The sequence below is a fragment of the Myotis myotis genome, unplaced genomic scaffold (assembly GCF_014108235.1).
Source record: "Myotis myotis isolate mMyoMyo1 unplaced genomic scaffold, mMyoMyo1.p scaffold_m19_p_10, whole genome shotgun sequence".
In the NCBI taxonomy this organism is placed as follows: Eukaryota; Metazoa; Chordata; class Mammalia; order Chiroptera; family Vespertilionidae; genus Myotis; species Myotis myotis.
This window is the reverse complement of record NW_023416314.1, coordinates 65,383,829-65,409,871: the sequence shown is the minus strand read 5'-3', so window position 1 is coordinate 65,409,871 and position 26,043 is coordinate 65,383,829. Positions and strand designations below refer to the sequence as shown.

The 26,043-nt window shown below is 36.6% G+C and overlaps 3 protein-coding genes and 1 pseudogene across 3 annotated transcripts; 3 read left to right on the top strand and 1 right to left on the bottom strand.

Moving 5' to 3' along the window:
* Positions 1-3,153: 3,153 nt before the first annotated feature.
* Positions 3,154-4,113, top strand: LOC118663876 (olfactory receptor 1044). Its single transcript, XM_036323869.1, has one exon. It carries the CDS (start codon positions 3,154-3,156, stop codon positions 4,111-4,113), a length of 960 nt encoding a protein of 319 aa, XP_036179762.1.
* Positions 4,114-8,781: 4,668 nt separating this feature from the next.
* On the top strand, positions 8,782-9,720 carry LOC118665466 (olfactory receptor 5AL1-like). Its single transcript, XM_036326915.1, has one exon. It carries the CDS (start codon positions 8,782-8,784, stop codon positions 9,718-9,720), a length of 939 nt encoding a protein of 312 aa, XP_036182808.1.
* A 6,516-nt stretch (positions 9,721-16,236) lies between these two features.
* On the top strand, positions 16,237-17,151 carry LOC118664049 (annotated as a pseudogene).
* A 3,325-nt stretch (positions 17,152-20,476) lies between these two features.
* LOC118663860 (olfactory receptor 1038) lies at positions 20,477-21,436 on the bottom strand. Its single transcript, XM_036323868.1, has one exon. It carries the CDS (start codon positions 21,434-21,436, stop codon positions 20,477-20,479), a length of 960 nt encoding a protein of 319 aa, XP_036179761.1.
* Positions 21,437-26,043: the final 4,607 nt, after the last annotated feature.

Below are 26,043 nucleotides of genomic sequence, written 5' to 3'. Positions count from 1 at the left end.
AGCATTTTGAAAAACCCTAACTTAACTCTGGTGCCGTGTCACATATAGAATTTTTTTGATATTTGCAACCATAGTAAAACAAAGAATTAGATTTTTGATATTTATTTTATATATTTAAATGCCATTTAACAAAGAAAAATCAACCAAAAAATGAGTTCGCCTGTCACCTCTGGCACACGTGTCATAGGTTCGCCATCACTGGTCTAGAGTGTTGAGGCTGGGGATGAGCTGAATAATCTACAAAGCACAAAGGAGTCTCTCACACAAAAAATATCCATCCTTAATTGGTAATAGTGCCAAAGTTGAGAAAGTCTGCCCTAAACCATTGTCATCTAGACAAGTATTAGGGCAATGATGTCAGACTAAAGGGAGAGTCATAGAGGGGTGTTTCCTCAGAACCAGAGGTAATGTTAATTGATCTCCAGCCTGCCTTGGGATCCCTATGGAGTTTGGACTGTAATTTTTCTGATGGTCTTACTTGCATCATACTCTTACGTAAGATCCCTTGGGTTAGAGTCACTGACAAAACCCAGCAGTTTGTTGCTGCCCAAACCCACTTGCAGAAGAAATAGGAATGCCCTCTACTCAGGTAGATTCAACGGCTGCATTTTAAAATTGGGATCAAGATAGTCATTTTTAAATTAAGTAGAAGAAAATAGAATGTTCTTAAAAAAATTTAGGTGGCATTTCCTGAAAATAGGGTAGAGTGTTCTCTCTAATTTTATTTCTGTATATATTTCTGATATTACATATAATATAGTTCTTATTAGTTTGAAATGAAAATAAGATTTGAGGTCTCCAAAATAGAATCTATTATACCATTTGAATAAGTCAGGCACTTAAATGGCTAGACTGTAATCTCTGTCAAAACTCTTCTCATTTTTGCAAAAGCTAATAATTATACCTATGATGAGAAGTGAAAGTGTTGAAATCAAGTCATCAATATGCCTCATAATGCCTAAAGGACATTATTTATGAGCAAGGAGAATGAATATTAAAATATTATTACAAAAATTAATCTTTTTAACATATTTTTTATTGAGAGAGATAGAAACATAAATGATGAGAAAAAAATAATTGATTGGCTGCCTCCTGCATACCCCATACTGGGGATCAAGCCCTCAACCTGGGCATGTGCCCTGACTGGGAATCGAACTGTGATCTGCTGGTTCATAGGTCAATACTCAACCACGGAAGCATGCTGGCCAGGAACAAATATTAATCTTTAATTCTCCACACTAAGCATCTAGAAAAGACTAGAGTAGAAAATGTATGAAAAATCATGAATTTTACGCATGAAGTCCACAATTTATCAAGAGAAAAATGTGGAAGTAGATGGCTGCCATAAATGTTAAATGTCATATAAATGAACTATGTGTAAAATGTTTCTCCATCACAAAGAGGGAAACTTGGGTATCAGATCATGGACATTAGAAATCAAGGAGTCTTTGTAGAAGAGGTAGGATTTTGGTAGGCCTTGAAAGATAATTAGAAGTTCTCCCTTCAACTCTTTATCTCATAAACCTGGTAGAGATGAGCATAGAAAAAAAGCATATATAAAAGTAGAGAAGCATGTAAGGGCATGTAGTAATTAAAGACCACAAAACAAATGTTCTGATTAGATTACTGTGTGTTGGTTGTGGCAGAAGCGATGTGAGTATAATTTGAATATAATATATTATATTCAATATTTTCTAATTTTTAAAACATTATAAATATTTGGGTTAGATGGTAAAAGGTCTTATAAAATATGCTTTCAAATATGTTTGCCTATATATGCATCAAAATAAGATGAGATGACATACTGAAGGTCTTACAGGTACAAAACAGTGAAGACTTAGCTGGTATCTTGGGACTTGGAAACCAAATATCCTATCAAAAGTTGCTTATTTGTTTCAAAATGGATTTTATATATTTGTGGGGCCACAGACTAGGCTTTTAAAACTTTAATTGTCTTACCCATACCATGATGGTTATTGGCTATAGTAATCTTTAGTGTATTCATTTTCTTCAGATAAATACCCAGAAGTGGAAATGTCAGATCCTATGGTAGTTCAATTTTTTATTTTTGACAAACCCCCATATTGATTTCCACAGTGTCTGTACGAATTTACATTCTCATCACAAGTGTACATGGGTTCCCTTTTTTCCACATTCTTGCCAATCCTTGTTATCTCTTACTAGCATGTGTTGGTGTTTTTTTTCTTATAACAAGCATGAGTTGATACGTAATTGTGGTTTTTATTTGCATTCCCCTGGTGAAGAATGAGGTTAAGCATCTATTCATGTGCCTATTGGCCATTTGTATGTCTTCTTTGGGAAAATGTTTAGTATTTAGATCTTCTGCCCACCTGTAAATCTAATTGTTTATGTTTTGTGAGGAGTTTTTTTGTGTTTTGTGTGGGGTTTCTTGCTATTGAGTTGTGTGAATTCTTTATATATTTTGGATACCACCCCCTTATTATAAAATGATTTATAAATATTTTCTCTTATTCAGTAGATTGGATGAAAACTTTTTGACATTACCTGAGCAAAAGTTGTAGTATATAAAAGCCATTAGTCACTGAAAAGACAGGAAATATTAGTAACTTTATCTGTCCAATATGCTAAGTCATGTCCACTGTGAAACAAAGCAATTTATTAGTTTCCTCAAAATTATTTTTAATTTTTGTATGGATAAAGTGAAAGAAAAAGAAATATGGCACATGACATTATAAATTTACTAACAGGTTTGAAGAGTGATGTTACTACAGAACATTCACTTTCCTTTGTGTTATTCATGTTAACTTTTTTCAATACCAATAATATTTTTGAGTTTTGAAAAATTAATATTTAATTGTAAATAATATAATACACAACAGCTTCGAACAGAGAGTCAATATGTACTGCTTACTACCATACCACTCTTATTTTTAAAATACAATTGATTTGGGTGAAAGAAATAAGAATTTCCTCCAAAATATTTACTTTTACTCTTCATTCCATCCCAGATTCCAAGTATACCACTAAACATTTTAATATTAACACTTTCATATTATCAATAAAACTGATTTTCAGGATGTTAAGTAATAAAAACACATTTTAGAGTTTTAAGGTTAATTTAATTAATATGGATTTAATTCTCCTCTCTCCATCCAGACACACTGAAGGTACATGGCCCACATCAATTGTACCCAGGTAAAGGAGTTTATTCTCATGGGCCTCACAGATCGTCAGGACTTAAAGATGCCTCTCTTTGTGGTTTTCTTAACCATCTACCTCTTCACAGTAGTAGGCAACCTGGGTTTGGTCCTAGTCATTAAGACAGATGCAAGACTCAACACGCCAATGTACTTCTTCCTTAGCAACCTGGCTTTTGTTGATTTCTGTTATACTTCTGTCATTACACCCAAAATGCTTGGGAATTTCTTATACAAACAAAATGTTATCTCCTTCAATGCCTGTGCTGCTCAGTTAGGCTGTTTCCTGGCCTTCATGACAGCCGAATGCTTGCTTCTGGCTTCCATGGCCTATGACCGTTATGTGGCCATTTGTAATCCTCTCCTCTATATGGTTGTGATGTCCCCAGGAATCTGCATTCAGCTTGTGGCTGTCCCTTACAGCTATAGCTTCCTGGTTGCACTGTTTCATACCATCCTCACCTTTCGCCTCTCCTATTGCCACTCCAATGTCATCAATCATTTCTATTGTGATGACATGCCTCTCCTCAGGCTAACTTGCTCAGACACACACTCCAAACAGCTGTGGATCTTTGCCTGTGCTGGTATCATGTTCATATCTTCCCTTCTGGTTGTCTTTGTCTCCTACGTATACATTATTTCTACAATCCTGAGGATGCGCTCAGCTGAGGGAAGACGCAAGGCTTTCTCCACATGTGGCTCCCACATGCTGGCAGTCACCATATTCTATGGGACCCTGATCTTTATGTACTTGCAGCCAAGCTCTAACCATTCCCTTGACACAGATAAGATGGCCTCTGTTTTCTACACAGTGATCATTCCCATGCTGAACCCCTTGATCTACAGTCTTAGGAACAAGGAGGTGAAAGACGCCCTGAAGAAAGTCATCATCAATAGAAACCAGACTTTTCTGTTCATTAAATTAAGAAAGTGACTTAAGCAAATAAAAAGTATTTTCTTTATGGCCTGATTTTTTTTCTCTCTTAAAAAACTATCAGAATGCCTAATCTTTTTTTTTAATAAGAGGGCAACATTAGTCAATAAGATTATGTAAGTTTCAAGTGTACAATTCTATGATACATGATCTATATATTGCATTGTGTGCCCACCATCCAAAGTCAAATCTTCTTCTGTCAGCATATATTCGACCCCCTTTACACTTTACAAATCCCCACCTCCTTCCCTCTGGTAATCAACATACTGCTGTCTGTGTCTGTGAGTTTTTACTTGTTTTTCTTTGTTTGTTCATTTGTTGCTTTCAGTTTTATATCCCACATATGAGTGAAATCATATGGTTCTTAACTTTTTCTGTCTTGGGTTGTTTCCATGTCCATGTCTGGTCTCAATATGAGATTTCTAGATAGGTGTTCAATGAATAATAAATTTTTCTAAAGATGTTCATTTAGGATCAAATTTCTGAAAGTAAAAATAACCATAAGAATTAACCACCATTTATCTCATTTTTCAAATAGAAAACATATTAAAAATGATTAATTCTTTGGTTCATAAGATTGTAAACAATTTCCCCATTTCTTAAATAAAAGAATGCATAAAAAGCTAATACCTGAATATATAGCTAGTTATAAGTAGAACCGAGACTAAAGTTCAGACTCTCCACTCCTCCAAAATCCCCAGTTCAAGATTCTCTGGTTGCATTAACAATCTCTCACATGAAAGGCAAAGATGCATAGTCTAAATAATTGTTCCCTGATTTGCTAATATCTTGAGAAAATTTAAGAAAATATAAAACATTTTCATTTTATATATTTAACAATTTGTCTTTATTAAAGAGAATAGTACTGCACCCTAGCTTTATTTATATCATTACTTTAACATGGCTTTCCACTTACCTGGAAATCTGGTTTGGTCTCAAAAGACTCTGAGAGAACTGCTTTTTTTTTTTATGCCTAGGAGACCTCATTATATTTTTTCCAGCTATCTTTAAAAAATAATAATCTAACTCAAGGATAGAATCCCAGAGGGGCATCATACATTCTAAACAAATATATTCAAAATAATTGAAACATATATGCCATTTTGGCGATAACAAGGATCATTTGCAGTTATACTAAGCAAACCTTGGGTAAGTTGGTTACTATTGATTATGTTATAGCTTATAACACAATGAACACAGCAGGCAATGTATAAGAACACATGCTATTGTTAAAGAATGGCTCTGTAGTATGTGCAAGCTCTCCAAGTTTATCAATTAAGTAATGTTGTTACTAAATTTGGAGTCTTTTTTAAAGATTAAATAATATGGAAAAGGCTAATAGTAAATTGTAAGCACTTGCATATCATTTTTTTCTTTCTATGAGCCTAAAGACCTAAATTATCATTCCAACTCTCCTAATGAATTTGAGGGAGCAATTGATAAATGAGAATTACTATACACTGTAATATAGATAAAGTCATAGACATAAATATTGGAGTATATTTTTCAAATTAATGCAATGATAATTTTACAATTTTCAAGTATACAGAAAATGGCTTTGAGTTTGTGAATCACTCATACCACTTAATAATTTTTTATCTTAGGGTCATTTGAATGCTAATGACAAAATACTAGAAATATGCTATTAATGCCTAGAGAGAGATTGCATTAAAATAAAAATATTTCTTAAAAAATTCTTAGGTCAGAGTCCACTTTGATTTTATTATACATTTTGATGGATCATAGAGACACAGGGTTAGTCTAATTCACAGTTCTCAATGTTTCTTTCCTCATCTTCTATTTAGGTACATTTACCTCCCACTTGAAGATTTCCGTGGTTCCCTGTTTGCTCACAAAGCTCCTGTAGCAGATTTTGACTCTGTATTTTATGTAACAAAATTTTATCATTAAATCAAGAGAATTTACAACCTCCTGTCGAAAATATTTAAGAGTAAAAGAATTTTTAAATTGATAGTTTTTATATTTATTAAGCCTAATCTTAAAATATTGAACATTTGGAAAACTATCCAAAATAATGTTTAAAAATTTCAGGTTAAAACTGAAGAGACTTGCTATGGAACTATTAATGTAACAGAAAAAAATTGTCATGATTTTTACTTAAATTTGATGATGATTTTATAAAATAGTTTTGACCTTTTTGAGGATATTTGTTTTCAATCAGACAAGTATTTCTTTCTCTTATTTTTTGTGATTATAAAACAACTTTGTGTTTTCTATTTTTATTGCTGACACCATATATATATATATATATATATATATATATATACACACATATATATATATGGCACACAGATGCCTCCAGAGGACATAGGATTAGAAAGATCGAACCTGAAGGTGTAAGGAAGAAACAGTGGGGGCTTTGGAAAGACTTTGAAGAACATGTCTAATGCATGGATAATAAAAGCAGAGCCTTTAAAATTAAATGGATAAGTAATAAACTCAGAGATTGCTTTGTTCTGGAAATTAAAGTTATATTCAATAGAGTTCAGTGTTGAAGAGCTGCCAAAGAAAAAGACTTTATTGGATTTTGGAATAAACAAGTGATAGTAAACTTGGTGAGGGCATTTCTTGGTTAAATGGGAAAAGAAAGTGGGTTATACTTGGTTAAGATATAAATATGATTGAGACACTGAGGGTAGATGTCTGTTCTGAGGTGTTTGGTTCAAAAGTGGTGAAAGGGAAAAAAAGATAAAGTAGTAATCAAGATAAAGTTTCCAAGGAGAAAATAAATGTAAGGGTGATGCTTTTTATATTTTGTTATGTTTTATCTGACCATGTAGAAGGTGCATATTAGGCTACCTGAGACAATGTTGCGATAAAGGAAAATCAAATTAACATCTTCTTTTCTGTTTATGAAAGGAAAGCATAATTTCAATTCCACAAGCTTTTAAGCATTCATAATCAAGCTTGAGTTCATAAAAATGCCCTGTGAAATTTAGTTCTTCCAAATCAGTGGTTCTCAACCTGTGGGTCGCGACCCTTTAGGTATCGAACGATCCTTTCACAGGGGTCGCCTAAGGCCATCAGAAAACACATATATAATTACATATTGTTTTTGTGATTAATCACTATGCTTTAATTATGTTGAATTTGTAACAATGAAAATACATCCTGCATATCAGATATTTACATTACAATTCATAACAGTAGCTAAATTACAATTATGAAGTAGCAACGAAAATAATTTTATGGTTGGGGGTCACCACAACATGAGGAACTGTATTAAAGGGTCCTAGCATTAGGAAGGTTGAGAACCATGTTGCCCAAATGTTACTCACTTTTGATCATTTACTGACTTGGAGATAGATACTAAAACAATGTCTCTTTATAATTAAAAGCTGTTTTATAATATGAAAAATTGTTCACTGCTGTGTATTCTGCCAAAAGACACCCAGAAAATTCACAATCTTATTTTTCCCTGGCAACCACCATACTCTTGTCCTTGTCTATAAGTTTTTGTGTATTTATCTTTCTTGTTTGTTCATTTCTTTCAGTTTTATATCCCACATATAAGTGAAATCATATGGTTTTTTTTACTTTTTCTGTCTGACTTGTTTCTTTTAGCATGACATTTTCAAGATCCAACCATGGTGTCATAAATTGTAGTATTTCATCCTTTCTTATGGCTGAGTAGTACTCCATTGTATATGTACCATATCTTCTTTATCCAATCATCTATCAAAGGACACTTCAGCTGTTCCCATGTCTTGGCCACTGTGAATAATTCTACTATTAACAAAAGGGTGCATATATCTTGGCAAATAAAAATTTTCAAAGTTTTTGGAAGAGGGGTTACTAGTTCATATGGTAATTTGATTTTTAACTTTCTGAGGAACCTCCACAATGTTTCCATAGTGGCTGTATCAGTTTGCATTCCCACCAGCAGTGAATGAGGGTTCCTTTTTCTCCACATCCCCTCCAACACTCCTTAGTGCCTCTCTTGTAGGTGTGAGGTGATATCTCATTGTAGTTTTTATTTGCATTTCCCTAGTAGCTAGTAAAGTTGAGCATCTTTTCATATATCTGTTGCCCATTTGTATGTCTTCTTGGGAGAAGTGTCTGTTCAGGTCCTCTGCTCATTTTTTAACTGAATTGTTTGCTTGTTTAGTGTTGAGTTGTAAGAATTCTTTATATATTTTGGATATTTACCCCTTGTTGGAGCTGTTTGTCATTACTTCCATTTTATATCTTTCACACCTATTTTCGGTAATTTTTAATGTTCTTATGAAATGATGAAATGATTATTTTGTGAGATAAATGTACAATTTAAGAAATCATTTTTATATAGGCTGTCATAATCACTTACATTTTTAATGTTTCTTTTTTCCTTTATATTTCAAGGAAAGTGCAACACAGACATTGCAATTGTATTGATTGTAAAACTTTAATCAAAGTACTTTTATTCTTTTTTTTTTTACAGTGGATTTTCTATGTTGGAATTTCTGCCTGGACCAAATCCTTTCACAGTGAAAGCATAAGTAAAACCCACTCATAATTCACAGGTTTTGTCAGAGGTCTACTTAGACTGAACTTAACATAACCTCCTGGTGATCCGGGGATCTTCTCACATTTAATTGATTTTATCTCACTGAGTCAAGATTATTCAGTGTGTGCTCTGGGAGAGTTCATTGCAGAATTGTTTATTTCATGGCAAAGAGCAATCATTCAGCAGTCACTGAGTTCATCCTCTTGGGCCTAACAGATAATCCACAGCTTCAAGCCGTTCTCTTTTGTGTATTCCTTCTGATTTACTTAGTTACTGCCTTGGGTAATCTGGGTTTGATTGTGCTAATTCAGGTCAGTCCTCAGCTTCACATACCCATGTATTTTTTCCTCTGTCATCTGGCTTTTGTTGATTTCTATGGTACCTCCGCCATCACACCAAACACCCTCGTGAACTCATTTCGTGAAATTAAAAGTATGTCATTTTATGCATGTGCCACTCAAGTGTGTTGCTTTATCACATTTTCCGTTTGGGAATTATTAATGCTCTCTGTCATGGCGTATGATCGGTATGTGGCCATCTGCAACCCTCTACTCTATGTAGTTCTCATGCCTAGAAAACTCTGCATTCAAATGGTCACTAGCTCTTATATTTACGGATTCACCGTGGGACTCATACAGGCAATGGCAACATTCCACATGACTTTCTGTGACTCTAATGTGGTCAACCAATTTTACTGTGATGACGTTCCCTTGATTGCTCTGGCCTGTTCCGATACCCAAGTCAAAGAGCTGATGTTGTTAATCATTGCTGGATTCAATGTTTTTTGTTCTCTTATCATTGTTCTGGTATCCTATGTATTCATTGTCTTTGCCATCTTAAGGATTCGTTCTGCTGCAGGAAGACAGAAAGCCCTTTCTACCTGTGCTTCTCACCTATTTTCTATTACTATGTATTATGGGACCCTCAGTTTTATGTACCTTCAGCCCAAGTCAAGCCACTCACTAGATAAAGACAAAGTTGCTTCAGTATTCTATGCAGTAGTGATTCCCATGCTAAATCCATTGATCTACAGCTTAAGGAATCAAGAGGTAAAAAATGCTTTGAAAAAAATTATTGAAAAGGTATATTCTAGTAATTAATAATGAATTACGTTGTTACTAAAGAAGTGCTGGATATGGAGTAAGGCCATTTTAAATCAAGGCTTATACAGTGGTACAGTGCCATGAAGCACAGGAGCCCTTGTCTTCTGAGACTTAGTTTCCTGATCTCTATTTTCATGAAAAATAGTATTTTGTTGGTTTTGCTTGCACATGGTAGATATTTCATCAATGTTTGTATGTTCAGTTGTTGAATTGTAAAAAAGAGATAAAAATTGTCTGCTCTTTTTGACCATGAGATGTTTCAACAATGGAGAGGAAGATTTAAGCACCTTAAAATCATAACTTTCTCTTATTTCACTGTGGTATTGAGAATTTTAGGTTGTCTTGAAAGACATGAACTATGCAGGTAAGATTTTCTTCCATAGTTGAACAGGGGAAACATAACAAGGTGTTTGGGTGAGGATTTTGATTTTAAAATGCCAGGAAAGTGACCTTACTTTTCACTTTACAATGTCCCTATTGGTATGGTTGAACATTTTTTAAAGACTTTACTTTTTAGAGTTGCTTTGATTTACAGCAAAATTGAAGGGGAGGTACAGAGATGTGTCATATACCCCTGTTGCCACACATGCATAGTCTCCCTATTATCAACATTGTTAGCCAGATATGGTATATTTGTTGCAATTGATAACCCTATATTTACACATCATAATCACCCAGTTTACCTAAAGGTTCACTCATGTCATACATTCTATGGGTTTGAAAAAAATGTATAATTACTTATATCCATCACTGTAATATTATACAGAGTATTTTTACTGCCCTAAAAATCCTCTGTGTTATGTTTATTCATCTTTCCCTTACTACCCCCAGCCCTGGTAACCATTTATCTTTTCATCCTCACCTGAGGATATTTTTCAATTGATTTTTAGAGAGAGTGGGAGAAAGAGGGAAAAACAGAGAAATATCAATGTGAGAGGAACACTTCGATTGGTTGACTCCTTCACAAGCCCTGACTTGGCCCTGGCCAAGGAGGAGCCTGAAATCAAGGTATGTTCCCTTGGCCAGAATCAAACCTAGGACCCTTCAGTCTACAGGTCGACACTCTATCCACTGAGACAAACCAGCTAAGGATGATTTTTTTTAAATATGATTTTTATTGATTTGAGAGAGAGAGGAAGAGACAGCGATAAAGAGATAAAAACATTGATGAGAAATATCAATCAGCTGCTTCCTACATGCCCCCTACTAGGAATTGAGCCTACAACCCAGGCATGTGCCCAGAACAGGAATCAAGCCAGCGACCTCTTGGTTCATAGGTCTATGCTCAACTCCTAAGCCACATCTGAGGTTTTTGGTGCAATCTAAATCATTACTTGTAGGCTGCAAAATACAACAGCAAGTTAACTCACTTCAATATAATGCATACATACCATGACCTCTTACTAAATCTAAAATTTAATGAACTTTAGACTAAAGCATAAAATGTAGTTAAACATTTTGTAAGTTGTTTCATATGAGTTTAAAAAACTCTTTGTTTTTAGTTATTAATTCTTTATTATGCTTATATTCAGTATACAGATGTAAAATTTCAAGTGAATGTTCCTTACCTGTTAAGCAAATTGGATTCCAAAAGATTAACCATAATATAATTTCTCATGTTTGTAAGACCTCATTGCATTTTTTTTCTTCAGACATGTTCAAAGTGATGTAATACAAGGAAAATGTTCTAGAGGAAACAACAAATAGTACAAAACACACAATCTATATTATAAAAAGCCAGTGGCTGTGTCACCGTAACAACCAAACGACTGTTCAACAGGAGGTGCATTGATGGGTCCTGCGGGTGCCGCGGGTCTGGGGTCCCGCGCGATTTTGCGTGCTGAGCCTCTAGTACTTAAATAATGTTAAGTATTGTTGGAATTCACAGTTTTTGCCTCCATATCTATAGGACTCTGGTTGTGTTGTGGATTATTCAAAGAGAGTATGTAATGGGGTATTACAGAATTTACCAGGTGGCCGAAAAATATGCAGGTGTACCTGTAGATACAGGAAAAACACATTTACTTTCAGATGTTTTACATGTACTAGTACAGTGACTCAGGGGTCAGTCCTCCAAATCCTAAGTGAGTCAATATTGAGGAAGCTCTCCCTTTATACCTTTTGGTTTCTTTGTCCCCCAAATATGGATGGGACTCCTGGACCTTTCGCAGGTTTTGCAAAAAGCCCTGTGTGTTGGGATGGGGGCAGTGAGACCACATCTAAAGTCCTGGCCTGGTGCCAGAGCTGGTAACCCCCTCTGAGGGTTGTGTATTGTTCACGGTTTATGGCCTCTGTAAAATGTGAGTATTTAGGTAAACCAGTCTTGCAAGATTAGATTATGGAGAAAGGGGCAGTAACTTAATTATAGGCTATCAAAAATGTACATTAGGGTACTGGCACAGATTCAGATTGCTAGCCCCCCCCCCAAATGTCTTATTTTCCCCATCATGGTGGGGGGAGAATCAAAATAGTTGAGGTATGTGACAGTGATAATTCATCTGATTATAGAGTGATATATTGTATGAATTTAAAGAGTGAATTGTAACAGAATGTAAACCTGAAAATTGAGAAGCACTTTAAGCTTGATTAAAGTCTGACAGGCCGAAATCAGTATGCTGGCCACACACTTCACAGGCATAGTCACAGTCTGTTCCCCTTAGACAAGACCTGGACTGCCATGGGCAATGTAAACCAACTGGCTATAAAAAGAGGACCTGAAACCCATACAAATTATCCTTGGGACTCCTAAGCAACTCTTGGATCAAAGACACTGTGCTGTCATACCGTACTGCTCATGGAAGGTTAATGCTCGATGGAGTTCACTCCTCGTGGAGGTCTCTCGAGTCTGACGCCTGCTGCTGCCCGGTTGAGCCACTCCTCGGTTGAGCCACTCCTCGCAGAGGCCTCCTAGAGGCACCACTGAGCTGCTGTCACAGCCCATTCCAGAACCAGAGCTGTTCCAGCCGCATCCAGAGACACACGCCCAACAACATCAGCATTCGGATCCTCTAAACCAGCACCCACAACACCAATAGATTTGTAAGTTCCCTGTGTGAGTACAATAAACCGAGTGATTTGCAACTGCATAAATGTCACTGTAGTGTATATTTCCTCCAATGATTCTTATAATGTTAAGTGGAAAATAATTAATAAACGCTCGAGCCTTAGTGCACCTTAGTCTTAATGGTGCAAGACTACTTGAAGTCCCACAATGGACTCACTCATGCACATGATAATAAAAATATTAATATTGATGATTTAGCTGACCTACATTGACTGGAACAGGACCACAAGAAAGTGGGGCATTTGCGTCCCCTTGGAACCCTCCTCCACATTCCCCTGGCCCCACCTCCTCATCCACTTGACCACTTCCCGGCTGTTCACCTGGCCCTTGTTCACGTGACCACTTCCGGATGGTCACCAGGGTCCTCCCCGCTGTTGACTTGACCACTTCCAGCTGGTGACCAGGCTCCACCCCTTGTTCATGTGACCACTTCCAGCTGGTCACCTGGCCCTCACCCTTGATCCTGAGACCCTGGCCCACTGTTCACCTGACCGCTGAGCCACACTGGCTGGGCTGCTTTGCTCTCACACAGAGGAGTGGACATCCTAATCCTAAGTTGGGTTAAGTGCCTAACACCCACAGCTCCAGATCAAATTCTGGTCACAGGCTTCCTTCCAATCAGAGGGAAGGGCAGCAAGAAGAAGGATTCCAGCTCCCCTTTAAGATAGCAATGGGTGTCCATGAGCCGAGGGACCCCACAATGTCCCCACCATGGGGGCATCTCACACTGGACTGTCCTGCAACCCTCACAGCACTGCCAGTGGGATCTGATAAAAGGGAAAGAGCTGTGTTAAGCCCCTGAAACCCCGTTCCATTCAGGGAGCACTGTTCTGCCCCCACCAGTGTCACTTACTGTTCACCGGGTCCTGAGGGCCAGTTTTCTGCCTCATTCACAGGGAACACGCTTCCTTAAGGACAGGGACCTTCTTGCTGCCATCCAGAGTCTGGACCACAGGAAAATGGGGCATTTGCGTCCTCTTGGGACCCTCCTTCGCATTGCACTGGCCCCACCACCTCATCCACTTGATGGCTTCTGGCTGTTCACCTGGCCCTTGTTCAGTTGACCACTTCCTGCTGGCCACCTGGGCCCTTCCCACTTGTTCCCTAGACCCCGGCCCTTTGTTCACCTGACCACTGAGCCACACTAGCCAGGCTGCTTTGCTCCTCATGCAGACGGGTGACTTCCAAATCTCTTGAAGTTGGGTTCAGTGCCTAATACCACAGCCCCAGATCAACTCCTGGTCACAAGGTGCCTTCCACTCAGTGGGGAGATTGGCAAGATGGGGGATGCCAGCCCCCTTTTTAGACAGCCGTGGGTGTCTAAGAACCTAGGAACCCCACATTGTCCTCACCATGGGGGCATCTCACAATGGACTGTTTTGCGACCCTACAAGCCCTACCCGTGGGCTCTGACATCAGGGAAAATGCTGTGTTAAGCCCCTGAAACAACGTTCCATTCAGGGAGCACCGACCTGCCCCACCAGAGTCACTTACTGGTCGCCGTGCCCTGAGGGCCAGCTTTCTGCCTCACTCACAGGCAACGCCCTTCCTTGAGGACAGGGACCATTTTGCTACCATCCAGAGTCTGGGCCTGTCCCAATTAGTGTAGGTCAGCTAAATCATCAATATAAATGTTATTATTAACATGTACAGGAGTGAGTCAATTGTGGAACTTCAAGTAGTCTTGCATCGTTGAGACTACTCTATGGTTCACTAAGGTAAAGGTTTATTTATTACTTTCCACTTAGCATTACAAGAACTACTGGAGGAAATATACTACAGAGACATTAATGCAGTTGTGCATCACACGGTTTATTATACTCACAGAGAACTTACAAATCTCCTGGTGTTGTGGGCACTGACTTAGGGGACCCGGATGCTGATGTTGTCTGGCGTGCTTCTCTGGATGCGGCTGGAACAGCTCTGATTCTGGAACAGGCGTGACAGGAGCTCAGTGGTGCCTCCGGGAGTCCTCTGCGAGTAGCAGCTCAATGGGGCAGCAGCAGTCGTCAGACTCGAGACACCTCAGTGATGAGCGAACTCCATGGACGATTAGCCTTCTGCAAGCGTCACGATATGGCAGCGTGGTGTCTTCCATCCAAGGATTGAGCACGGGGAGTTCAGGATTCCCCAGGATAACTTGTATGGGTTTCAGGTCCTCTTTTTATAGGCAGTCTGTTTACATTGCCCATGGCAGTCCAGGTCTTGTCTAAGGGGAACAGACTGTGAGTGCGCTTACAGGGACTATGCCCTGTGAAGTGTGTGGCCAGCATGCTAATCGTGGCCTGTCAGACTTTACTCAATCTTAAAGCGCTTTGCAATTTTCAGGTTTACATTCTATTACAATTCACATCTTAAATTCATACAATATATCACTCTATAATCAGGTGAGTTATCACTGTCACAAGGTAGTAAGAATGGTTTAGAGCAGTGATGGCAAACCTTTTGAGCTCTGCGTGTCAGCATTTTGAAAAACCCTAACTTAACTCTGGTGCCGTGTCACATAGAGAAATTTTTTGATATTTGCAACCATAGTAAAACAAAGACTTATGTTTTTGATATTTATTTTATGTATTTAAATGCCATTTAACAAAGAAAAATCAACCAAAAAAATGAGTCCGCGTGTCACCTCTGAGGTTTGCCATCACTGGGTTAGAGTAACACAAACTTCGGATTCATTTGTTCCATTATTCTAGTAATGCATTTGGAGCCACTACTAATTACTGAGTCCTATTAGATATTGTTAGAAAAATGGGAAAAGTAGAGCTATCTCTGCTTACCAAGTTTTTGAAATTTTGAGTAGGTTACAGACAAATTAATAGGTGAATGAATAGTTGGATCTAACATGCTAAGAGATACTGAAACACCTCTAGAATGAAGTAAAATTTCACCTGTAATCTGAGAAATAATACAATTTTAGTAGCCAAGTAGAGAGGTAAAGATACAGGGAAGTGTATGCTGGCCAAACTATGTACAGAATCTGGGTAACATCTGAGAAATTTGTAACATGCAACAGGACTGAAGCATGGAGTTCACATGAAGAATGCCACAAGAGGTGATAGTAGTCTGCAAAGTAGGATTTGCTTATCAAAGGCTGGGTTAACCACGTTAAGAAGTGTGGCCTCTATTCTAAGGTCAATGAGAAACAACGAGCTAATATTTGCATGTTTAATAGTGTGATGGGCACAGAAAGGATGGCAAGGCCCTCTTTATGTCTTTATAAACCTCCACAGTTTTATGTTTTGGAATTTCTGCCTAGAACAAATCACTTCATTCTGCAACCATGAACTAATATGAAGATTCTTCATAGAGTGCAATTATAGAAGGTCAGTATCAGTTCCTAACATCTGCTTGATTATTGCCAATGGAGACAAGAATGCTCAGAATGTGTGCTCTGGAGGGTTTTAAGATGTCAAAAACATAATAATAATAATTTTTAATTCTATTCCATGACCAAAGGCAATTATTCAGCAGTGTCAGAGTTTATCTCCTCAGGACTCACAGATAATCCATACCTTCAAGCCATTTTTTTTGGCATATTTCTAGTAATCTATATAGCTATTTTCCTGAGTAATCTTGGCTTGATTGTGCTAATTCAAACCAGTCCTCAGCTTCACACACCCATGCATTTTTTTCCCTCAGCCACCTGGCTTTTGTTGATTTTTCTTTTACTTCGTCTCTCACCCCAAACACCTTGGTGAATTTCCTGTGTGAAGTGAAAGGTATAACATTTTATGCATGTGCCATTCAGGTGTGCTGCTTAACCACATTTATAATGTGTGAACAGTATCTGCCCTCAATCATGGCATATGATCAGTATATTGCCATCTGCAACCCTTTATGTAATTCTTATGCCTAGAAAACTGTAATTGAATCATTGCTAGCACATACATTTATGAATACAGACAGTGGTGACATTCCACTTGCCTTTTGTGACTTCAATATGGTCAACCACTTCTACTGTGATGATGTTCCCTTGATTGCTCTGGCCTGTGTGATACTCAAGTCAAAGAACTGCTGTTGGGAATCATTTCTAGGTTCAATGCCCTTTGCTCGCGACTGATTGTGATCATTTCTTATTCCTTCATCAACTTTGCCATACTAAGGATCCATTCTGCTGAAGGAAGACAGAAAGCTTTTCCTACCTGTGCTTCCCATCGGACCTCCATCACAATATTTTATGAGACAATCATTTTTATGTACCTACTTCCCAAGTCAAGCCATTCTGTGAACACATACATTTGTTTTGGTGTTTCATGTGGTAGTGATTCCCACAACCCATTCATCTATAGCTTGAGAAACCAGGAGGTAAAAAAAACTCACTGAAAAGAATTAAAGAAAAGTTGTGCTTGGCTATTAAATAACTGAAATATTATTGGACAAGGAGGAATCAGAGGACTTTGAGTTATGTTTTACTTACGACTAAATTAAGTACCAAGAAAGTCTGAGAGAGAAAAAAGAGGTCTCTACATATGATCACTAGTGGTTCTTCACAGATTACACTCTAATTTACTTGGTAAGGTCAAAATATGTAGGAAAAATATGGGCTTCTCTGAACTAATACATAAATGGGAAATATAACTGAGAGAACATGAGGGAATTATAAGTAGGCATACAAAAAGTATAAATTAAATTTATTAGAATACTTACATTCTAGATATTTTTTAAATCTTATACTTCTAAAACAATTTTTATATTAAATTAAAGCATGTTTTCAAGGAATTTTAATTATATGCATCTTTAAATTATCCTTTTTCAAAGGCAAATAGGGTAAAGACCATTTAATTTATCCATCTTGTAAGTCCTGATTTTTACATATTAAACTTGATGTGTGTGACTTGTTAGTAGTGATGAGGACTAAATGAGTTAATAAATGCTAAAAATTTACAATTAGGCTAAACAATAGCAAATACTCAACAAATCTCACCTACTTTTCTTCTTCCCTTATTGTTAATAGTAGTGCAGAAATATTGGCTGATGGTCTTTTTTTTTAAATCTTTATTTTTGAAAGTATTACATAGGTCTTCCTTTTCCCCCATTAACCTCTTCCAGCCTGCTTGGGTTCTGGTCTTTTATTCAAATAAAATTTTAAAAACAAGTTATACAGAAAGTGTCCTGTTCTTTTAATAACAATTCAGTCTTCACTTAACAAGCGGACAAGAATTGAAGAGAAACTAAATCAAAGAAAATATAATAAAGTCTGAAGCTATTAGTATCAATATGCAAGAATAATTGCTTGAGGAAGGCCGGGGAGGGTGCGGGGGGCAGGAGGGGGGTGGTAAGAGATCAACCGAAGGACTTGTATGCATACATATAACCATAACCGATGGACATAAGACACTGGGGGGTAGGGGAGGCCAGGGGATTGTCAAGGGCGGGGAAAATAAAAGGAGACATATGTAATACTCTTTGTAATACTTTAAGCAATATATATATAACAGCAACAAAAAAAAGAATAATTGCTTGGATTTCTATTCAAAGTAGACCACAGATTAGTTGTAGGTACAAAAAATCCAATCCTATTTACAGAAAAATGTCTTCAAGATGACCCATGTCACTGACAATAATGATAAGAAAGCTGATATTCAACAATCCTATATTAGGTTGATTGTGTCTTGGTCCTTACATATATTTCTACCTAAATGTTTATACACCAGTTTGTGAGGTGAGAATTTTCCTTATTTTACAAATAATTGGAGCTTTATATGCCACAAAACCAGGAGGAACAAACCTCAATTTTGGGGCAAACTTTCTGAAATCTGTCATGTTCTTCACTAATCTTGGACACTGCCAAGGATGAATCCATTTCCCACTATTTTTTTTTATCAGTCTCTTGATTCCATATCCAGACACAAAAAACATTTTGGAGATCACAAAAAGAAGGATAAAAATACAAACATTTTATTTCAATACACCTAGAGACAAAAGGAAGAATGTTGCTTTTGATATTTTGACTGAGGGACTGGTGTCTCAAGAGATGAGCCCTACCACCTGAAACAATGGCTGGAGTCCAGTCCTGGAGGCTGCTCAAAACTGTGTGTCCCTGTCCAGGAAGAATGAATAACATGTCTATCAAGTACACCTGGATTTCTTGGTCCCTGAGAAAAGCCAGGTTTACCTTAGAAGTGATTGCTGATAGTAAGGAATTAAAATTGGGTAAAAATGTGAAAACTTCAATTTAATTAGTGTCTGAGCATTGCTGTTATTAATCATTTTATGAAGCAGAAAGGTGCAGAAAACTCCAGAAGGCCTGTGTTTTTCAGGCAAGGCACCAAGATCCTGCAGGTGTGAATTTCTTTACCTGTAAAAAGAGAGAGACTATCTATGATGCTTCTATTTGTCTCATATGTGATAGGTGAGAATAGACATGTTTATTAGTCTATATAACTATATAGTCAGAAGGCAAACTGTGGTGAATAGAAACATCATGTTTCTGTCAAAATTGCTTTAAAAACCAGAGAATTTATTCAACTCCCAAGGTTCTAAAAGTACCTTCTAGCAGCATATTTGAGTTATTTACAAAATAAGCTCAGAAGAGGAAATAATTAGCTAGTGTCGCAAACCTCAAACTGCCCTCTGTACAATGACTGCAACTATCACAGCCTCCTTCTACAATGGTAAAATAATAAAAATAAATAAATCACTAATATAATTATTTTTATGAAATGTCAAAATAAAAGTACATCAAATCATTGATTTTTAAATTTCATGTCATTGTCCTATAAGGGTAATTGAATAAATAGCAGGCTCCTAAAATTATTTCTACTTGAACAAAAATGCAAATACATTGAATTTATTCATTTAAAAGTACAATTTATTATAAACCATGTCCTTCAAATTATATTTTAAAATCTGATATTGATTATCAGACTTAAATCTAGATAATCTATATTATAATACACCTTATTCTTAACACCCATAGTATTAGGAAAACAAAATTCAGATAGTCTTGAATTTGCACTTAGAATTTTCATATAACTAGTTATGTGACCTTAGGTAATTTATACATAATCAAAGCCCAGAGGTAAAACCTCACACACTTCTATGTTTGTTTAATTTTATTAAGCAAGACTGCTTGATTAAGTGCCTGGCAGGTAGTAGAAAACTAACCAGATTTGTCTTTACTTAAAGACCAATAAACTTTTGAGCGCTCAATGAATTAATCTTTAATTATATATAACACACATTTATATAACAAACATTTATTTAGCACTTATTAGCACAGGATATTTTTCTAAGCATCTCATAAATATTAACTTGTTTAGTCTTCAAAAGAAACGAATGAGTAGGGCCCTATTATTTTCTAAAATTGGGAAGAGAGTCACAGAGTTCAGGCCAATTGTCCAAGGTTGCACAGATAATAAAGGAAGGAGATAGAATTCAAACTCAGGGAGTCTTGGTTCCAGAGCTGTTCTAACAAAAGGAGGCCACTGTCTTTGCTTGGGATCCACATGTGTGTGTTTGCCAGCGTGTGTGTGTTTGAAGATAATTTCAGTGGTCTCTAAAGGCTGAGTGGGACTCTGACTCATACTGACTGTCCAGGACTGGCCCGGGTCCTTACATACAATGTCAAGGTCTGTCGAAGTAATAGTCACATTTTCAGTTGATTGGGAAAGAATTCCATGAAATATCAGCAAGAGAAAGCTTGATTTATTTCCCTTTTTGTACTTAGTAAAGCATTTAGTAGTATTATTTTCTTGATTTTAATATCTTTAAGGTTTCACACCCTTTATCCAAGGCTTTTTTGGAGGCATCTTTCACCTCTTTGTTCCTTAGACTATAGATGAGGGGGTTCAACATGGGGATCACCACTGTGTAAAATACAGAAGCCATTTTGTCTGTGTCCAGGGAGTGGTTTGATTTGGGCTGCAGGTACATAAAGATGAGGGTGCCATAGAAAATAGTAACAGCCACCATGTGGGAGCCGCAGGTAGAAATGGCCTTGCGTCGCCCCTGGGTAGAGCGGATCCTTAGGATGGCGATGACGATAAAGATGTAGGAGGTGAGGACAATGGAAGAAGAACAGATCATGTCAAAGCCAGCAAAGGCGAAGATCAGAATCTCCTTCACGTGTGTGTCTGAGCAGGACAGAGCCAAGAGGGGGATGTCATCACAGTAGAAATGGTTAATGACATTGGGGCCACAGTAAGTTAGCCGGAAGGTGATAATGGTGTGGAACAGAGCAACCAGAAAGCTGTATATGTATGGAACTGCCACCAGTTGAACACACACTCTTTTTGACATCACGGTTGAATAATGCAGGGGACTACAGATCGCTACGTAGCGATCATAGGCCATGGAAGCTAAAAGGAAACACTCAGTGATCATGAAGGTGAGAAAACAACCCAGTTGTATTGCACACGCGTGGAAAGGAATAGTGTTATATTCCACAACGAAGTTCACCATCATCTTCGGCGTGATAGCAGACGAGTAACAAAGGTCAACAAAGGCCAAGTGACTGAGGAAATAATACATAGGGGTGTGGAGTCGAGCATCAATCCTGATTAAGGTTATCAGTCCAAGGTTACCTAGCACTGTGACCAGATAGATGACTAAAAACACCACAAAGCACGGGGCCTGCAGCTCTGGCCGGTCCGTAATTCCCTTGAGAATAAATTCAGTAACATGAGTGATGTTAACTTCAGCCATTTATTCTGGCAGATTTTGTTGCAAGTTGAAGAATGAAAATGACACTTTTCATGGCCCTGCCAGTGTTGGGGAAAAGTGATCACTGATGTTTTCTCACTTTGAATCATGTCATCTTGTGGGCAAAAAGGTACACCTTAGCTCTCTAATGCTACGCAATACTTGCCCCGGTAGAGGAATCTTTTACTCTCAAAATAGTCTTCTTAACAGCTCTTTTGCTTTGTAATTTTAGGAAGTAAGGGAGAATGTTGATTAAAAGTTAAATATTATCTGAAAAAAATATCTTGAGGCAACTAACACTAATACTCAGTGGTTTTGTTGCCAGTATCTGTTTTATGCACATATAAGTATGGCAGCACAAAAATGTGTAATTCATAAATGAAACTAGATTATTTCCTTGTGTTTCAATTTTGTGCATGTTTCACAGCTCTAAAATATATCAAAATAATCTAGTATGACTTATTCATTTTCCTATGTCCCATTCCCACTTATCTAGGTTAAGTACTTTATGGTCTATAAGCTAAAACAGTTCATCAGAAACTGAGAAAATTGAAGATTGAAGAAGTAGTAAAAGTACAAATAGATATCCTTTATAAAGTACTAAAAAGCAGAGAGTATGAGAGTGAAAAATGCAGTTAAGATATTAATGGTATTATCGCTAAAGCAGACTGATTCCATTTAATACCACAGCTCAGCTAGGTTAGGGTGGGAGGTTGGCAGTTCTCTCCGTGTACAAACTCTGCATGCAAACTGCTTATGACTCACCTGCTTCGCCATAATTCTGGCTCCCTGTGAGCTCATTCTGTAGTTGTTGGGGTGATATATTAGTTCCTGGCTTCCTTTGGGTCTAAAATTGAACCTCTAGAGATATCTGAAAGCTGTAATGTTTCCTTTCCTGTTTTTCTCAAAGTTTGATGAGCTAGACAAATTATATTGAGGATTAAAAAACATCTTTTAATTATCTCTATTTCTGAAGGAACCATACTTCAAGGATATCAATAAGACTATTTTCATGAAGGCAAAGGTAAACTATATTAGTGAAAACAACATAAAAAAGGCCACATTCATTTAAATAAGAACTCAGGTTTTGTGAAAGAGTAAGATTAGCACTTAAATCCTGAGCAGCTTGCTTATGAGGCCTTGGGCAACACCCACACTCTGTTAAAGCCTCAATTTCCTCAACTGTAAAATCAAGTAAAAATGATGCACCTTTTATGTTTTTTGTGAATATTGAATGAATTATTAGATGTGAAGAACTCTGTAAACTCCACAGTAAATAGTAAATGTTCAAAAGATATACATTTGCTTTAAAAAGTAAGATGAATCAGAAACATAAATAAAGCCAAGGTACTCCAAAAACCTACCTGAAAAATAAACCTGCTTCTACCATAGTTTTAGACTCTGTTTGGGTGAGTGTATATAAAAAATGAACTGTGTTTTTATCAATGGTAAAATTCAGTTTCTCATTAAATTTCAGACTAGAAAACCATTTTTAAAATATAACATATAGCACATATAGTAGGTATATGTGTAGTGAATAAAATTCATAGCAGTAACCAACATCTTTTAAAAATTGTCTATTGCTTCCAATATTTCACAGCCTTTTTCTCTTTCCAATCCTGCTTTTCCCTCCAGTTCTGTATAGTTTGTCTGACTATTACGCTATTGATTAATACAATGAACATTTAAAAAATTTTAGCCTGGCTGGTGAGGTTCAGTGGTTGAGCATAGACCTATGAACTAGGAAGTCACGGTTTGATTTCTGGTCAGGGCACATGCCCTGGTTGCAGGCTCAATCCCTGCAGGAAGCAGCTGATCAATGATTCTATCTCATCATTGATGTTTCTACCTCTCTCTTCCTCTCCCTTCCTCTCTAATATCAATACAAATATATTTTTAAAAAGTTTTAGATCTCTGAAATTTGGAAATGCACCTTGTCTCCTCTGTTGTGATATTACATTTTCTTTGTTGTTTTTTAAGCTGGTAAGAACCTTTAATGTGAGATATACCCTCTTAACAAAATTTTAAGTACACAATAAAGTATTGTTAACTATTGACAACATGTTGTATAGCAGCTCTCTAGAACTAATTCATCTTATATACCTGACCCTTTTTGTCCATTGAACAAGTCTCACTTTCCCCTCCCCCCATCCCTGGCAACCACCATTCTACTCTGTGTCACCTATCCATGGACATTTAAGTTGTTTCTACATCGTGGCTGTTATGAATAATGATGAAATGAACATGGGAGTGCAGCTATCTCTTTTAGATCCTGATTTCAAGTCTTTGGATATATATATATTCAAAAATGGATAGTAGAACAATGAATAATATGATAGTTCTAATTTTAATGTTTTGAGAAACTTACATACTGTTTTCTATAATGGCTGTGCCAATTTATAGTCCCACTGACATTGTACAAGAATTTAAATTTCTCCACATCCTCACCATCATTTAGCATGTTTTAACAACAGCCACACTAACTGGTGTAAGGAGATATCTCACTGTGGTTTTGACTTGCATTTCCCTTATAATTAGTGCTATTGACCATGTTTTCATATAACTAATTGCCCTTTTCAGTCTTTGGAGAAATGTCTTTAATCAGTTTACTGGGGTTCTTTTATTGCTCAGTTATAGGAGTCTCATATATTTTGGATGTTAACCATGTATCAGATATATAGTTTACACATATATTCTTCCATTCTGTAGGTTATCTCTTTCACTCTGTTGATAGTTTCATTTGCATGCAGAAGCTTTATAGTTTAATGTAGTTACACATGTCTAACTTGCTTTTGTTTCTTGTACTATATCCAAGAAATAACTGCCAAACCTAATAACATGATTTCCCTCTGTATACTTTTCCAGGGTGCAGTTCCAAGATTTACATTTAAGTCTTTAATTCACTTTGAGTTAATTTCTGTGTAGGGTGTTAGATAAGGATTCAATTTCATTCTTTTGCATGTGGATATCCAGTTTTCCCAGCACCATTTGTTAAAGATACTATCCCTTTCTCATTATTTATCTAGATGACCTTATCTAAAATTGCTTGACTATATATTTATGGGTTGACTTTTGGGTGCTCTATTCTGTTTTATTGATCTTTATGTCAGTTTTTATGCCAATACTATACTATTTTAATTTCTAAGTCTTTGTCATATATTTTGAAATGAAGAATTTTGATGCCTTGAGCTTTATTCTTTCTCAAGATTTCTTTAGCCATTTGGGGTCTTTCATGATTCCATGTGAATTCTAAGGTTGTAAAAAATGCCATTGGGATTTTGGTAGCAATCACATTTTCTTTGTTTTTCTCCTACCACACTGATTTCACTTTTTGCCTCTACTTTTCTACTGTTATTTCTTCTAGTTCCTCCTCTATTAAACCCTTTTTTGTGCTCACAACATCAGTTATCAATGAACCTCAAATTTATTTTTCTATCTTAGACATCTCCTTAAAGCTTGAGTTTTATATCCACATGTCTATAATTGATTTAAGTTGGATGTCTTAAAGCACCTCAATTTCTGTATGCCAAAGACCAGATTCTCAAATCTGATTTTCATCCTGTGTGCTTTATCTTAGTGAATATTACTACTATCGCTTCTACTATGTAGATCAAATAATAATATTCATCCTTAAACTTTTTATATTCCTTTCCAGGTTTTGTATGTATTTTACATTTTAGATATTGTCATTTTCCTTGCTTTTCTTTGAATCTCTGCTCCACCCTCCAATCTCAATATCACTTCTTGTATTCAAATACCTATACATCATTTCTTACATATATATTCTCCTTGAATCTCCATTCTAGCTAGCACATTTATCAGGTGTGACTTGAGGCAAATTATTTAAATTCTCTGAGCCTCTCTTATATAAAAGGTGAGAACAATTATTTTACACCATAGTGTTTTGTATAGAATAATGATCTAATGTACATAGACCTTTTTAGTACCTAGCTTGGCATACAACAATCACCCAATAAGTTTGAGTAACTGTTATTATTATTGTTTTCATTATCATTCTACTCATAATCATTATAGTATCATCAATTTGCAGTTTGCAAAATGTTGTAACATCCGTTATAGATTTACTCAAAGTTGTCCTGGGCTATAAGTAGTATTTTTTATTTACTAGTTGAGGCTCAGAGTTTATAACTTTCCAAGGAGGATATGGGTAGATGGTAGAAAAGCCAGAGTACATACCTATATCTGGCTTCAAAACTTCTTCTCTTCACACTACACTATCTTGTCTCCCAAAGGAAGGTGCTTTGAAGCAGAGGAAACAGCCATCCCTGAGGAATCAGTTAATTATCTCAATATACTCAAACTAAACTAAATTCATTAGTCTTAAGTTGAAACTTTACGTCTGTTGAAATTGGTTTCAGTTAATATGTCCCAATGAAGAAACTGAGAGACATCATTTTAATAAGGCCCCTTGAAACTGATTAACAAGTAAACCCACTTTTAGCGATTACAGTAGGGAATTTTGTTTGCAACACCGAGTTTTGTAATAAGACCCAGAGAGACAGTTTCATCATCAATACTTAGCAAACTCTGACTTCAGTTTCTCTCTACTTAATGATCAGCATTTGATTTAATTAAAATCAACAGATGAA